General features: G+C 37.3%; 2 protein-coding genes across 3 annotated transcripts in view; one reads left to right on the top strand and one right to left on the bottom strand.

Moving 5' to 3' along the window:
* EIF2A (eukaryotic translation initiation factor 2A) overlaps positions 1-9,892 on the bottom strand; it is a 35,146-nt gene extending 25,254 nt beyond the window's left edge. For both annotated transcript variants that reach the window (XM_045539462.1, XM_045539463.1), the window contains exons 1-2: positions 9,726-9,892; positions 1,728-1,797 (exon numbers count right to left, since the gene is read on the bottom strand). In XM_045539462.1, coding sequence (XP_045395418.1) covers positions 1,728-1,797; positions 9,726-9,753 — 98 coding nt within the window. In that variant the 5' untranslated portion in view covers positions 9,754-9,892. The remainder of the gene's footprint in view (positions 1-1,727; positions 1,798-9,725) is intronic.
* Positions 9,893-10,375: 483 nt separating this feature from the next.
* SERP1 (stress associated endoplasmic reticulum protein 1) lies at positions 10,376-14,097 on the top strand. Its single transcript, XM_045539465.1, has 3 exons — positions 10,376-10,491; positions 10,784-10,859; positions 12,079-14,097. Exons 1-3 carry the CDS (start codon positions 10,408-10,410, stop codon positions 12,117-12,119), a joined length of 201 nt encoding a protein of 66 aa, XP_045395421.1. The 5' UTR covers positions 10,376-10,407; the 3' UTR covers positions 12,120-14,097.
* Positions 14,098-14,795: the final 698 nt, after the last annotated feature.

Below are 14,795 nucleotides of genomic sequence, written 5' to 3'. Positions count from 1 at the left end.
GGTTTGGGGCCCATACTTCCCATAGCAAGGCTCTAGAGAACTGGGCCTAATAAAGATTGGTCAATAGATACAGATGATGTTAGCCTGATTATAAAGTTCCCCATCAACAGTCATCAACGGTTCATGTAATGGTTTCAGAATCTTTGATGATCATCTGCCTAGATCAGCAGTTCTTAAACTGGGGACCCTGGTCTTGCAGCATCAGCATCACCGAGGAATTTATTTAAAATGCAAATTATTTGGCCCCACTGCTTATCTAATGAATCAGAAAATTTAGGGAGGGAGCTGCAATCTGTGTTTTAACAAGCTTTTCAGATGATTCTTGGTAAAGTTCAAGAACCACTGGCCTAGATCCATGATTTCTTTAGATTTATAAAATGGTGATTGTCTAATCCCATCAGCCCTACATTTATTAACTGGAATTCTTCAATAAAAATATTTTCCTCATCAACTATTTGGTTACTCTGAAAGACAGTTTGTATGGGGAAAATAAGATAAATACTTGATTTCTTCCCTTTATTTATCAATTTTCAAAGTAATGAGCAACAATTCCATCAACCATCAACGCTGAACAATAAGGTTTGGAGGAAAGGTCTTTCTGTTTTGTTTTGTTTTTGAGGATTTATACATTTGACATGCTTTATCCTTTTAGTTACAATTCTTAATGCTCAAAGTGTCCCATCTTAGGTTGGTGTGAACTCCCTTCAAATTGACTCCTATAACCTTTTAACAAAACCCTGTAAGTATTTTATAGCTTCCTTGTTTCCTGGTACAAAATGTCCCTAACTCCATATGTACATTTTCTGTCCTAGGTCTAGAGTTGATCAATTCTCCAAGGAATTAGTTTCTTTTAGTGAGGAATGATAGAGATCACAACCTGTGAGGCAGGGGTATTCATTGCTACTGGCCTTTTCAGTAGAAAGAAATAGGAAATACAAATGTTTTTATGGAAAAGAAATCACGAATTCATATTGATATAGGAAAGTTTACTTCCTTACTCTTATGCTGAAAAATCTTGATTCCTAATTATGTTAATATAATTACTTATTTACTTTATCCTATAACGGAGTCAAATGACTATCAATTTTCAGTTAACAATAAAACTGGATGCTTTTAAGAATTTTACAGGTCTTCGTATGTTATGCCACCAACTTGATATAAAGCTGGGATCACTTGTTTCAGTTTCCTATTTTAATTATTTTTATTTTTTAACTTAAAACAATTACATGGTCCAAAGTCAAAACTATATATACTTAAGTTCATTCATAGACATATCCCCTGAATCTTGTTAACTCTCTCTCCCCTATCTGTAAGCATTTTTACTAGTTTTTGGTTTACTCTTCGGTTATTTCTTTTCTGGAAAAATATATCTAGCCAGCTCTGTATTATGCACATATAGTCATATTTCCTTCTTTTCTTATACCCTTTTCATTCTCTGATTTCACAAAGATTACTGGCAGTGGTTTGGCTATAAAATTTGTACCTTTTTCTCACTCCGTAAGATAAAACTATTATAAACTAAAGGCTTGAACTCAATTATTTAGTGTCAAGATCATTGTCCTTGACAGAAAATATGTATTCTTTTCATGTTCTATTAATATTATATGTGTTCCAAGAAACTAGTTTATCTGTTCTTTTTCTTTCTTGTTCAAAATATACCCAAAACAAAAACAGTTTAGAATATACTGTATGTTCCCTATAATGCCACTTAACAAAATAAACCATACCTTGGAAACACTGTGCTTTCTGTAAAATGTGGTGGTCCATTTACCATGTATAGTCCTTCTGAGCCTCGGACTGAAGAAACAAAATGGAAAGAACCACCATTACTTTGTTAATAGAGACGCAGTTATCACAAATGTTTTTTTAAAAGCTTTAGTCAAAACATTAATAAAATCATTAAATATTTCACTGAACTACAGAACGTTAGCATTAAAAGGCCATACTTTCTTACCCTAGTACATAAAATCTAATAATTGCTGAGAAACAAACATAAATTTTACAAGTATAAACTCAAAACTTTAACTGCCACCAGTGAAAGAAAGGCAGCTGTGGTACAGTAGAAAGGACATGAACTCAGAGGCAGACCTGGGTTTGTAACTGGCTGTGGAACCTTGGATGCATCACTACCTCTGAATCTGTGCCCTAATCTATAAAATGGAACTATTACAACACAAGATAGCTGTATGCTTTACATAAAATAATAATATTAAAATATAGTATATATTTATAGTTCTTGGAAATGTAAGGCATTATTAATATATTTACTACTTCTCCAACTAAAAGAACAAGTGGAATGAGACACTCATTTATTAAGCTCCCAATGACAGTAATATCCTGAAAAATTAAGTGAAAACAAAGTTCAAGATTAAATAATTAAACTATCTATAGAACTAGACTATACTTTTTAAATGGCTGAATTAGATACTTCTAAAGCTGTCCCAAATAAATTGAGTCATTTATTCAACAAACACTTACTGGATTAAAAAAAATCAAAAAAACAAAAAACAAAAAAAACCCTACCTCTTAAGTCCTATGTTGAGCACTGGAGATACAATAGGAAGGAAAATCAGGCTTGTCTCTGACTTCATTGAACTTAGCAGACAGTAATAAAATATAATTCCAAATATATGGAATTGTTAACTGTGTTTAGTGCTACAAACATATACGGTACCAAAGAGTGTAAAATACAGAGTTTTGACCTAAAAATAAAAGGTTAGGGAAAGTGCCCTTGAGTAAGTGATTTGTACATTGAGATTTAAAGAATGAATCGCAACTAACAAGCAAAGAGAACAGTAATGAGTTCAAAACTCCACAGTAAGAGAAATGGCTGAGCATCAGATGGAAAAAAGGCCTGTGTGACAGGAAGAAAATGAAGCTGGAAAAGAAAATAGGGCTCATAACAAGAACGATATTGAGGCCTACGTTAAGCAATGTTGGAATGGTGGAAAGAATGGTGGAAATCCTCTAGAGTTTTAGGCAGATTGTTAAAAAGCAAGATTTGCATTTTGAAAAAGTTAATCTGGTACAGTGTAGACAATGAACTGGAATGGATTATTAAGTGTGGATGTGGAGAAACTATTCAAGATGCTTCCACAGTAGTCTCATAAGAGACATTAGGGAAACTTGAACTGGGGTTGGGCAGTGGAGATGGAAAGCAATGCATGAGTATGTAATACATAGGTGAGAAACTTAAAAAATTGTTGAGTTGCTATTTCATCAGGCAGAATTTTTTTATTTTTTAGAGATGGGGGTCTCGTTATGTTGTCCAGGCTGGTCTCGAACTCCTGGGCTCAAGCGATCCTCCTGTCTCAGCCTCCCAAGTAGCTAGGACTATAGGCAAGTGCCACCACACCAGGCTTCATTAGTTAGACTTCTTACTAGCAGCAACAGTGTAAGGGCTGAAGAAATGAAAACGTTTTACTAAGGGTCCTGGATACATTACACCTGCTTCCTTTTCTGCCAGTCATTCACAAATCTCCAACCCTTCCGGTTATTGGGAAAGCAGCAAAGTTGGTAAATAGGGGCCACCCTGCCTGGGTGCTCCAACTCTGATCTCTATTTCCATTCCCTTCTCAACTGTTAAGAGACAGTTGTCAAAACACTGATGTTTGACCTGAGAATTAACTAGCTCAAATTTCAGGTATCCTATGATCTCAAAGTAAATAATCTAAAGTTAGAACAAAAGTAAAAGAACCACTAATGAACAAGATGAAACCTATGTCCTCATGGAGCCTCCCTCTAGTGGAGAGATGGAAAATAAATAGGTAAACACACATAATTGAATAATGAGTTTCTTGCTAGACATCCACAAGTATATTAATGGATGTCATGTTTTCTCATATGCAAAATACTGGGCTGAGCTAGTCTGGGAAAGCAGTTGCCCCTGGGACTAGTTTGCCTGTAAACAGAATGGAGCCTAGCAAAGCACTCTGCCTATATCAAAACCCAAACTCCTTACACCAACGGCCTACAAGGCTCTACATGATATAGCCTCTGGATAGCTCTACTATGTGCTAGGTATTAGGGATAAAGAAAAAAGAAAAAAAGAATCCATCACTGCACTTGAGACAGTGATTTCAAAGCTCAGCCTATTGCTACAGCTGGAATGAAACACTGAAGATAATCCACTCTAAAAATCTCTAATGACATTTATAAAACATTTTGTGCCAGAAAATGTTCTCCTAGATTTAAATACTATAAAGTTTAATTCTTAGCACTAAAATTCTCTTACCATATAGGCAAAGTAGTGCCATTTCTCATTACCAAATCAATAATCTATTGCAATATCAAGTATGACACATTACAATTTAGAAGAGAAAAGGCCATTTTCTCTTAATACTATAATTAAGATTTTAACAAACATCTGAGGGATTAATCAAAAATGAATTTCTCAAGTGAGGGAGTTCATAATTATCAGATTACATTTTATTCCTACATTACATAAAAGGTTGTCACCATGAGGACCCTCCCACAAGCTGTTGCTGCAAGTAAACACATTAAGAACTCTCTTAGAATTCACACACAGGTCTAGGATAGCAAAATGGCACATGGTTAATATAGTCCCAATGAAACTGCAGTATGACTAGAAAAGGCTGATGCAATCAAACCATGTTCTGTTACCTTAACTGCTGGCTCCAAGAACATATGCCTAAACTGACTGGCAAAGAAGAAAAAGAAAAAAGCTTTTACCCAGTTCATCTCAGCTTCCTGTGTTCTCCTGAAACTTTTAACTAGTAGCCTTGGTCCTCCATATTTGATTTTGCTGTTATCACTAACCATTGTGTTTACTTGGGGTAAACTCAAAAGTTTTTGTACATTACTTAAGTGGCAGCTATACCCCAGAATCCACGAAAGTAGACTGGCTACAGCAGTGAGAACTTTCATGGTATTCAGGGCAACCAGTAGAAGGTTTTCCTTTTCTAAAATTTGTATTTCTTATCTATTTCCCAAACTAAAAATGTAGAAGACCCCAAAGGAATGGGCGAAGAAAATCCATTTAACCCACACTTTTTCACACATTCACCCTAAATCTTTTTCCTTTTGAGACAGGGTCTTGTCTTATCATTCAAGCTGGAACACGGTGGCATGATCACAGCTTGCTGCTGCCTCAAATTCCTGGACTTAAGTGATCCTCCCGTCTCAGCCTCCCAAGTAGCTGGGACTACAGGTGTGTACCACCATGTCCAGCTAATTTTTTAAAACATTTTTTGTAGACATGGGATTTTCCTATGTTGCTCAGGCTGCTCGTGAACTTGTGGCCTCAAGCGGTCCTCTCATGTCAGCTCCTCAAAATGCTGAGATTACAGGCATGAGCTACTGTGCCCAGCCTAATAACCCAAACTCTCAGAAGGCAACAGAAAAGTCAGTGTGAAAATTGCCCTGTCTTTCTTGCTCAAATAACATTCAAGCCTCATGTGGCCTCTAATTCCTCGTTTTAGTATGTTTCTGGAAAACAAAAATCTTGAGTCAAATTAATCAACTGCTTTTCAACATGTACATGTTGAAATAAAGAAAACTTTTAAAAACAAAAATCCAAAGGTTACATTTTCAATAATTCCATTTATATAACATTCTTGAAATGACAAAATTATCATGATACCAGACAGAGTGACTGTAAAAGGTAGAGCTGGAAGAAGTATCTAACTATATAGAAGGGTTGCACAAAAGTTTTTTGGTGGATGGAGTTCTATATTCTAACAGCAGTAGTTGCAGGAATTGATACATGTGATAAAATTTCTTAGTATTTTGGTTACACACACACATACACACACGTAAAATCTGAATAAGAACTGTAGTTTAGTAAATCCTATTGTACCACTGTCAATTTCCTGTTTTCAATAATGTACTACATTTATATAAGATGTTATCATTGGAGAAAACCGGGTGAAAAGTGCACAGAACTCTCTTTACTGTTTTTGAAACTTCTGTGAGTCTTAAATTATATCAAAATGAAAAGCTTTTAAAAATCATTTTTGGTAATGTTTTGTTCACAGTTTAACAAGAAATTAAACCAATTGCAAGTTAAAGTTTTCAACATTGGGTTTTACTTGGGAATACTGGACAAAAGTATGGAGTTATAATCAAATACCGAATAGACTTAAGATTTTTGTACTAAGGCAAAAACATTTCAAGAGACAAAAATATATATCAAAGCTACTATGAAGGCTGATAATATTGATGGTCCTCCATTAAATTAGACAACCTTCCTTGTACATGATACTTTCTGATAGATATGTCAGTCTTATGGTATCAATTGAAGTAATTACCAACTGAATTCATAATAAAAATCATATTGGGTCATTATAGTTTTGTTCATAAATATAAATCACTATTTAAAACAAATATTTTATTCCATACCTCCCTATAGAGAAGCCTAACTAGGAGAAAGTGCCACAACACATTTTGCATCTCTAAGATACTTTACTAGATTTAATCAGTTTATACAGCTTCCTCATACTAATCTAGCTTTTTTTTCTTTTTGTTGTTTTTTAAAAAAAAGTGCTTGGTCTGTTCCGTTCAGACACTGTCGAAGCAAGGGACAGATCCATGGGACCGCTGAATGTGCTGCCTCAAATCTGAATAAATGTATAAACAAAATTTATTAGGAGAAACACAAAATCAGGTCCATACCAGCACATAAACTATTCTGCAAGTTAATAAAAGCAAAAATAAATATGGACTAAAAACAAACTCTTTTCAATATACAAACAAATTTGTTCTACATATAACCTTTTAATGAGGAATCCATTTTAATTAGAAATGTCTGAATGTGAAACAATGAATATAATGTATAGTTAGCTTAATACAGTGTATTCGGACTTGGTATGATTCCTTATTTTTAATTATTTCCTCCTTTAATCAAACGGTATTAGTAATATGTTCTATTAGAAAAACCCAGAATGCAAATAATTCCTTTCATTACAACAACAAATAAATGCCAGAGTTTCACACAGTAACTGTTTAAGAACAGTTATTGAAGTTGTATTACATAGTATCTTTTCTAAACTTACTAGTCTTTTTAGAGACTCATCTACTATTTATTGCTCCAGGTTTGAGTTGGAATGACAAAAACACTGGGGTGTCACAAACAAGGGTCCTATGTCAGGGATATAGTAATCTTTAAAATATGATACTTTTCCTAAACCTTACATTTCCTGAACTACATATCAGTTTAGGAAAATGTCTCAATTTTGATAAAGTATCTTGACGACCTCAATTAGGAAAGCTGATTAGACAACATGAATTTCATGTAATGAACATTGTTGTTTTACATGCCTAGCATCTAGCTCCTCTTCTTTAAGAGACACTAATCTTTTGTGAACTATCTAGGAGTTAAAATATAATTTGGTCCTGACCATTTGACTAAAAGTTGGCTGATGCAAAGATGAACAGGAACCAAGTAAAGTCACAGACAGCTAGCCTTGAGACTCTTGCTGAGACTACTGGCAAAAAATGTGCTCTTTCCTTTAGAGCTACTGGACTAGTTGAATGTTGTAGACTGAGAATGAATTTAATCTAGAAGAAAGCAAGGATCTAGGGATGAAGAAAAACAGATTTTTGAGGCACGTCAGTACCTGCATATGGCAATACTGAGGCTTTTAGGTTACATGAATTAAAAAAAAAAATCCCCTTTTGATTTGCTTTGGCTTTTTTGTCATTTCTAATTAGAGTCATGGCTAATAAAACTTACTGGATAATCTCCAAATTATTCAAAGCTCTAAAATCCCATCAGTCTATGTTTAACAAAAGACTATGGAAGTAAAATAATCTATTGTTGAGTGAAATACCTACACTAAGAAAATTTAAAAAATTAAGCAGTGTATTTTAGTGAAAGAAAAATGGACCATGGAGTTGAATGATCTGAATACATATAATCCTGACCTTGCCGATTTGCAGGGTGTATCTGACCACATAATTTCTCAGGATCCCTAAGAATATAAGGGGTAGACTGAATAGATGACCTTTACGCTCTTACAAAGCCCTTGATTTTAAGCACTGCAAGAAAATAGTCATCCTTGGTTAATTTGACTATAAGTAGCAATCCTTTGTTAATTTATTTCTCCATTAAACATTTAGAGTACCTACTGTTTACCAGGCACTGTATTAGGTACTGAGAAGACAGAGATGAATAAGACCCTGCCCTGACATCAAGCGGCTCACAATCTAGCAGACGAGAAAAACAACTGAACATCTAGAAAATTATCCTATGTGATAAGTGAAAAAAAATTTCAATTATACATGAGGTACAAAAATAGACTGCGGAGTGACTGATCTAGCAAGAGTGAGGAAAGGCTTCACGGAACAATGATGTCTGATATGAATTTTAACAAATGAAAAGACCTTTGTCAACTCAACAAGAGGAATAGAATACTCCTAGGCTGAAGAAATAGGTTATTCAAAGGGATTTACAAGCAGGTCAGTATTGATGGAACACAAAATAAGATGTGCTGGCAAGGAAATAAATGAGTGTCAAGAGCTATTCAAGGATTATAAAGGTTCCCTATGCTATGCTACACAGGATGGAATTTACCCTGTAAGCAGTGAGGAACCACTGCAAGTATTTGAAAAGTTTATCACATTTTAAAATATACTAATTTTTTTATTAGAGTTCAAATAAGCATTTAGTATTCAAAAATTGTGAATAACAAGCTACCTTCATGAATCTAGAGAAAAAATTCATTTAATTATGTAATTATGCCTTTGAAACATATCTAGCAGATTATAGTCATCGTTTGATAAATGACTGATGAATAAACTGTCGTAGATAGATTGAATATGAGTGGGCGTGGTGCTTAACATCAAAGGTCTTAAAATTGTAGAATAGCAAAAATGCAAAAACTTTTTAAGGTTTCTTTCAAGTCTGGGGGGAAAATGATCCCCTTCCTGAAACCGTAAGCAACCTTTCCCGTAATGACTTTTTCCCTCCTATGTAGTTATTATGACTTATTCAAAGTCTTCTTTTCTCTCCAAACTCCCCACTCCTTATTTGATACTCATACACAAAGACTCCCAGGCATACCATAGTCCAGTGTCTTCTTCCCCGGCACTGTCCAATACTAAGTTTACTATCTTCTTCAGCCCTACAAACTCTCCGCAGCTTCAACATCTCAGGAGTCCTCTACTAAAACGCTCATAACCATTTCAATATCAAATGTTGCTAGAATATTTCTAGTATGCTCACTACTATTCCCCCAAACCACACCTTCATCATTTGAAACCTGCACTACCACAGCTCCACTCTCCTTATTCAGTCCTACAAACCTCTTTAAGGCAGGGAGTACGGAATTCAGAATTACGTTAAGTCCAGGTGTACTTAATGTGTGTGGTCATTCTACAGGACTAAAAGATATGTTTATCTTTTGTTCTTATTATAGAGTTAAATGACTTCACAGGGACCCATGTAACACCAGTATTGCAGACCCAGAGTTCACAAATTCAACTAGCACCTTCTGTTCTTCTCCCCCGTCTTCTGTTCCTGCAGAAGGCCAAGAGGCAGGGAAGAATGATGGATGGGTAAAAGGGAGGGGGAATATTGGAGCCCAGGGGCGGAGGCTTCACTTCCGATTGCCACGCGATATCAAGAAAGCCAAAAAGTCTGGCTTCGCAAGGCACAAGAAGAGGTGGATCAGACTCCAGGGGTCCTCAAGTAAGTTCTCAAGGGCAAAGACAGAAAACGAAACTGCTCTGAAGAAACAAGAGTCCCTTGCTCGTTCAGAACTCACCTGTCAAGAGGGGCCTGGACGGCGCCATGTCGTCCCGTGTGAGAGTTCACGAGGGCCGAACCCGGCCCCTACACGTCTCCTCAAGCGTGGAGACTGCGAGTTGGTGTTTCCGAGGCCACCAGCCTCGGGGCCGATTCACTTCCGGTTGGGGAGAGAAGCGGAAAGAAGCCCGAACGCGCACGCGCAGCACTGGGGCAATGCTTTACAGAGCTTGGGAGGGCTGGACTAGAGCGAGTGTGCTTGCCTTCGCCGTCCGTCTTCAGCGGGCGGAGCCCGCACTTCCGCGGGGCGGAGCCCGCCTACTGCTGACGTTGGCAGCCGAACCCGAAGTAGTTCGAGGCGGCGGGCTGCACCGTCTGGTTGTGTTGCGTTTGCTTCCTCTTTCACTCCACGCTCCCGGCAGCGGCGCGAGGGCGTCCCGGCGGCCTGCTGTCTTCCTCCCGCGCCCCCTCCTAGCTCGGCTGGTCGGTCGGGCATCGTCGGTCAGTCGGCAGCCCGCGCCCCGCTAGCGCTCAGTCCCCGCGCTCGCCGCGCCCAGGCCCTTCGGCTGTAGCGAGAGCCCGGCCCGATAGCCTCCGCGCTCCGGCGGCGCGGGCACCCGGAGCGGAGCCTCGCGGCGGCTCGAGGATCGGCCAGCGTGCGAGTGGGAGGGGTGGTCGGGGCAGGTGGCGGCGCCGCGAAAATGGTTGCCAAACAGCGGATCCGTATGGCCAACGAGAAGCACAGCAAGAACATCACCCAGCGCGGCAACGTCGCCAAGACCTCGGTAAGGAAAGAGCGGGCGCCCCTCTCCGTTCCACAGCGGGGGCTGAGTCCCGGGCCCTGGGGCCGCGTCGAGTTTTCTGCCGCAGACCCGGCCGACTCTGGGCTCCGGGTGCCGTGGAGGGCTGGGGGCCCGAGGCTGCGAGCTGGACGCTAAGTCGAGGGGCTTGGGAACGGAGGGAAACCCTGTGAGGTGAGGAGGCCTGGCGACGCGACCTGGCCCGGGGTGCAGGCTGTGGAAGCCTGGGGTCCGAGTGGTTTCTCTGCATCTGAACGGTGGATTTTCGCTTTTGCAGAGAAATGCCCCCGAAGAGAAGGCGTCTGTAGGACCCTGGTTATTGGCTCTCTTCATTTTTGTTGTTTGTGGCTCTGGTAAGTGTCCTGGGGGGCTCCCATCGGGTAGAGAGGCTTGGGTGAAGGTTTTGGGATGACGTGGTGACCGATCAGTGGTGAGTCCCACCTGCGTAGTTCTCATTCCACCTGCCAGAAGCGCCATATAATTCTGTTTTGTATGAACCAAATTACTTGCCCCACATATGCACAGAGGGTGGTGCTCCAGAAACTTCTCCCAGCTTGATTTGTGCTCACAGGAGATCAGAAAGGAGGTCAGGTCCTTGGTGATAATCAAGTTGGAAGAAATTTAAGACCAAACAAACAAAAAAAACTCACGGAATGAGAATTTACAATGTAATGCAACTACATTATCAGTGCCTTTGCAAAGAAGCTTATACACACCACGAACATATGGAGTTAGAACTTGATTTAACATGTACCAGAACCTAATGTCTTTTTGTCAAAACTGGGTATGTTTTATGGAATAAAGCTTGTGCAAAGAATGGGTTTACTATAGAGGAAACGTACCTGATTGACAATTTAATGTATGAGACAAATGTTTTTAAATTAATAAAAAAAAATTGACATGTGGTAAGAAAAATTAGTTGTCTGGGCAGTCTGTTACAGTAATAGACATTTGCTTCTGCAAATTAGTTACAAAATGTCTTTCCTCTCTTTGTTTATTATCTTAATATGCAAGCCGTTAAAATTGAAGTAGATATTTCTGTTTTCCACATTGCAAAGTTACTGAGATTTCTGTTTAACATTTCACTTTGGCTTTCTCCTGAACTTACCAGTAGGAAGCTTTCCTGATAAATGGCCAAGAGCCAAGTAGTTTATATAACCTAAAGATGATTGAATTTCAGCTTTGTGAGAATGAGGAAACATGCATATATTATAGGCCAGACCTTAAAAAGATGCTTAATTATTTAGGGATAAACCAAAAATAACTCTGTGCTAGAAAAACCTGTTTGCTTTGGTGCTTTAAGTTCTTTCTAAAAATGATTAGTTATCTGCAAACCTCACTTGGACACTTAGACATAAAGTTCAGGGAAACTGAGATTTACAAAAATAACTTAGGGGCATTTAATTGTTTATTAAGATAGGCTCCTCTTCACTTCTTATTACAATGAAGTTAGGTAGCATTTGCAAATGTAAGAGTATCCTTGGATTCTTCAACTACCTTTATAAATATTTGCCAGTTGGCAGACCTATTTTATTCAAAGCTTATTTTAATATTTGCTCTTTCTCTTTACAGCCATTTTCCAGATTATTCAAAGTATCAGGATGGGCATGTGAAGTGACTGACCTTAAGATGTTTCCATTCTCCTGTGAATTTTAACTTGAACTCATTCCTGATGTTTGATACCCTGGTTAAAAACAATTCAGTAAAGCATCCTGCCTCAGAATAACTTTCCTATCATCCTTCATGTGTCATTCCAAGGTTTCTTCATGAGTCATTCCAAGTTTTCTAGTCCATACCACAGTGCCTTGCAAAAACACCACATGAATAAAGCAATAAAATTTGATTGTTAAGCTACAGTAGTGGACCCTACTTATTTAGTCAGTAAAAAGTAAGATTTTTATGTGGTTATTGAAATAGTATGCAGAATGGGCAATTAGATTAAATCTGTGTAGACAGTGTCTAGATTTTGTTAACCCTAATGTGTAACTGCAATTAGCTTAATTTAAAATTTAGAGTCTTGTGATTTTTATATAGCTAGGCACTTTATTACTCTTTCTTGAATTCAAAGCACACTCCCTTATAGGGTCATGTAACTGTCTTGTAATAAGGTGCTTATAAATGGAACAACTACATAGTTAGCCTAGTTTTACCACAACTTTCAGCATCTAAAAATTTTACAAAGCTTCTAAATGCCTAATATAAAGGGAGATGCTTATAGCCACAACATCTATTTTAACAATATAGTTTCTATTGTACTACCTTGGATTTTGCATGAGTGAGTATAGTAACCTAAGATGCCATTAAAAAAAAAAATTGGTTGAGCATTTTGTAATTTAATCTGTCACTGAGGTTTCACTAAAAGCTATCATGATGGAGTGAAGTTAGTCTGGGAAGGTTTGCTTATGTCACATTGATTTTACCAGAATTATTTTAATATATCAAAGGGATTTACTATGCTAGACAAAATTTTAGGGAAAAATACTACTAAAAATGAATGTCTCATCAGGACATGCTGTTGAGTGCAGTGTGCCATAAGACATCTTAGCATGTTAATAGCACTTTTAATAGCAACAAGGCACATCAACTAAAAAGTTATGCTTAGTTTGGAAATATTTTTTCTAGATTTATAATTGAAATGCCATTAAGGTATTAGATACATCATTGACATTTGGAATTAAATGGATTTACTGATAAGGATCAATCTTTAGTCTTCCCTTTGTTGTATGATTTTTATAGGTTATGATTGATCAAATTTTCTTTTACTGATGGTAAGAGTGAGGGTGATAGGGCAGGTTTTGATTTTTCTAGTACTGTTGAAAACTGCAAATATTGGCTGTTTATATACTTAGCCATAACTTGACGAAAAAAAGCCTGAGCAGTGTTTATGTAGTAATGAATTGGAAAAAGAAAGCTGCTTATGTTTGCTTTGTTAATTGCCTCAGGATATGTCTTTTAAAATAAGCTGTTTTAAGAGGAACAGAAGGGAAATCTACCTAGTCTATAACACAGTGTGAACCTCATAGAGGGCTTCTGATACCCTCAAATATGGAGAAGAGTAAGGGAGATAAGTGGTTAAGGATGGTTGAGAACTTAACTATTTTGGAATAGGAATCAGCTGACCTTGGGCCAGCAGGTTTTTAACTGAATTGTTACCTGCCCTTCTCACCCAGTAAATCAACCCCTGTACTTGTTTCCCTCTTTGAAACAAGCGTCTTGGTTAACTAATGCTATTTTATTGTAACTTTAAAAATGAAAGTTATTGCTCTAAATTTATAGCAGGTGCCTTATTCTTTGCTTCGAGTCAAACCATTCCATATCAGAATTTCCCTTGATTTACTATAGATAATTGGCTTCAAGGTGTTTTTTGTTTTTGTTTTTTAATGTACAATGTTTTTGGTTAATTTGACTGTTAAATTGCTATAGCCAGCAATCATTTTGCATATGTAAAATTGCATTCCCTTTGTATTTCATGTGTAATTTACCAGTGGAGTACATTTTATATTCAGGTTGGATTATGCATGTTTGGATAAACAAAAGTTGTGTTTTATTTGACTTCTCTTTAAAAATAAAGTTCCTGGAATATTTAATGCATATCTTCTAAAAGAAAATGATTTTATAGACTTACCTGAGTGTACTTTTTATAGTTAGTAGCAAATGATTGTAAAGAATGCCTAGTATTACGTTGTACTTAAGTTAAAAGAAATAATACCCAGAGGCACAGATGTAAGGTTTTATAATTGAAAATGGGTAGTAAGAAAAAAATATATAAAAAGCACAATGAATTAAATTTTCTCCACTTAGGATTTACTCATCTCATTGTTATCCAAGCCAGGTTCAAGGAAAAAGCACAATTCTTTGATCTCCCTTTCCCAGTTGAATTTTATATATCACCTAGTGTTGAGCACAGTATGAGAATAAATATTTTGTTGGAGTTGTCTGTCTACATTATCCAATTACTCTTTGTGGTTTAGCTCTCACATTTCGAGGAGTTGTCAGTTATTTCATTGTATCTGTTGGGTTGTATATAATGTTGCTCAAAGTAATTAAGTGGGCTTCCAAAATAAGTACAGATTTTCATTGTAACAGGATACATTGTAATGGGCTTTGACTTACATTAAAGAAATGTATGTACTCAACTGCAGGGCCATGTCTCTTCTCACTGAGGTTGCTGGAATTCTGTTGACACAAAGGACTTCTATCTAGAGGTGGATTATGTTCTTGGGCTCAGTAGCAGATTCACCAGCAAAACTTTATTGTGCTTTAACATCTGTGAAATTTAGAGCATCATT

Source organism: Lemur catta, chromosome 1, assembly GCF_020740605.2.
Source record: "Lemur catta isolate mLemCat1 chromosome 1, mLemCat1.pri, whole genome shotgun sequence".
Classification (NCBI taxonomy): domain Eukaryota; kingdom Metazoa; phylum Chordata; class Mammalia; order Primates; family Lemuridae; genus Lemur; species Lemur catta.
Note: the sequence above shows the minus strand (reverse complement) of the source record. Positions and strands in the feature narration are given on the sequence as shown.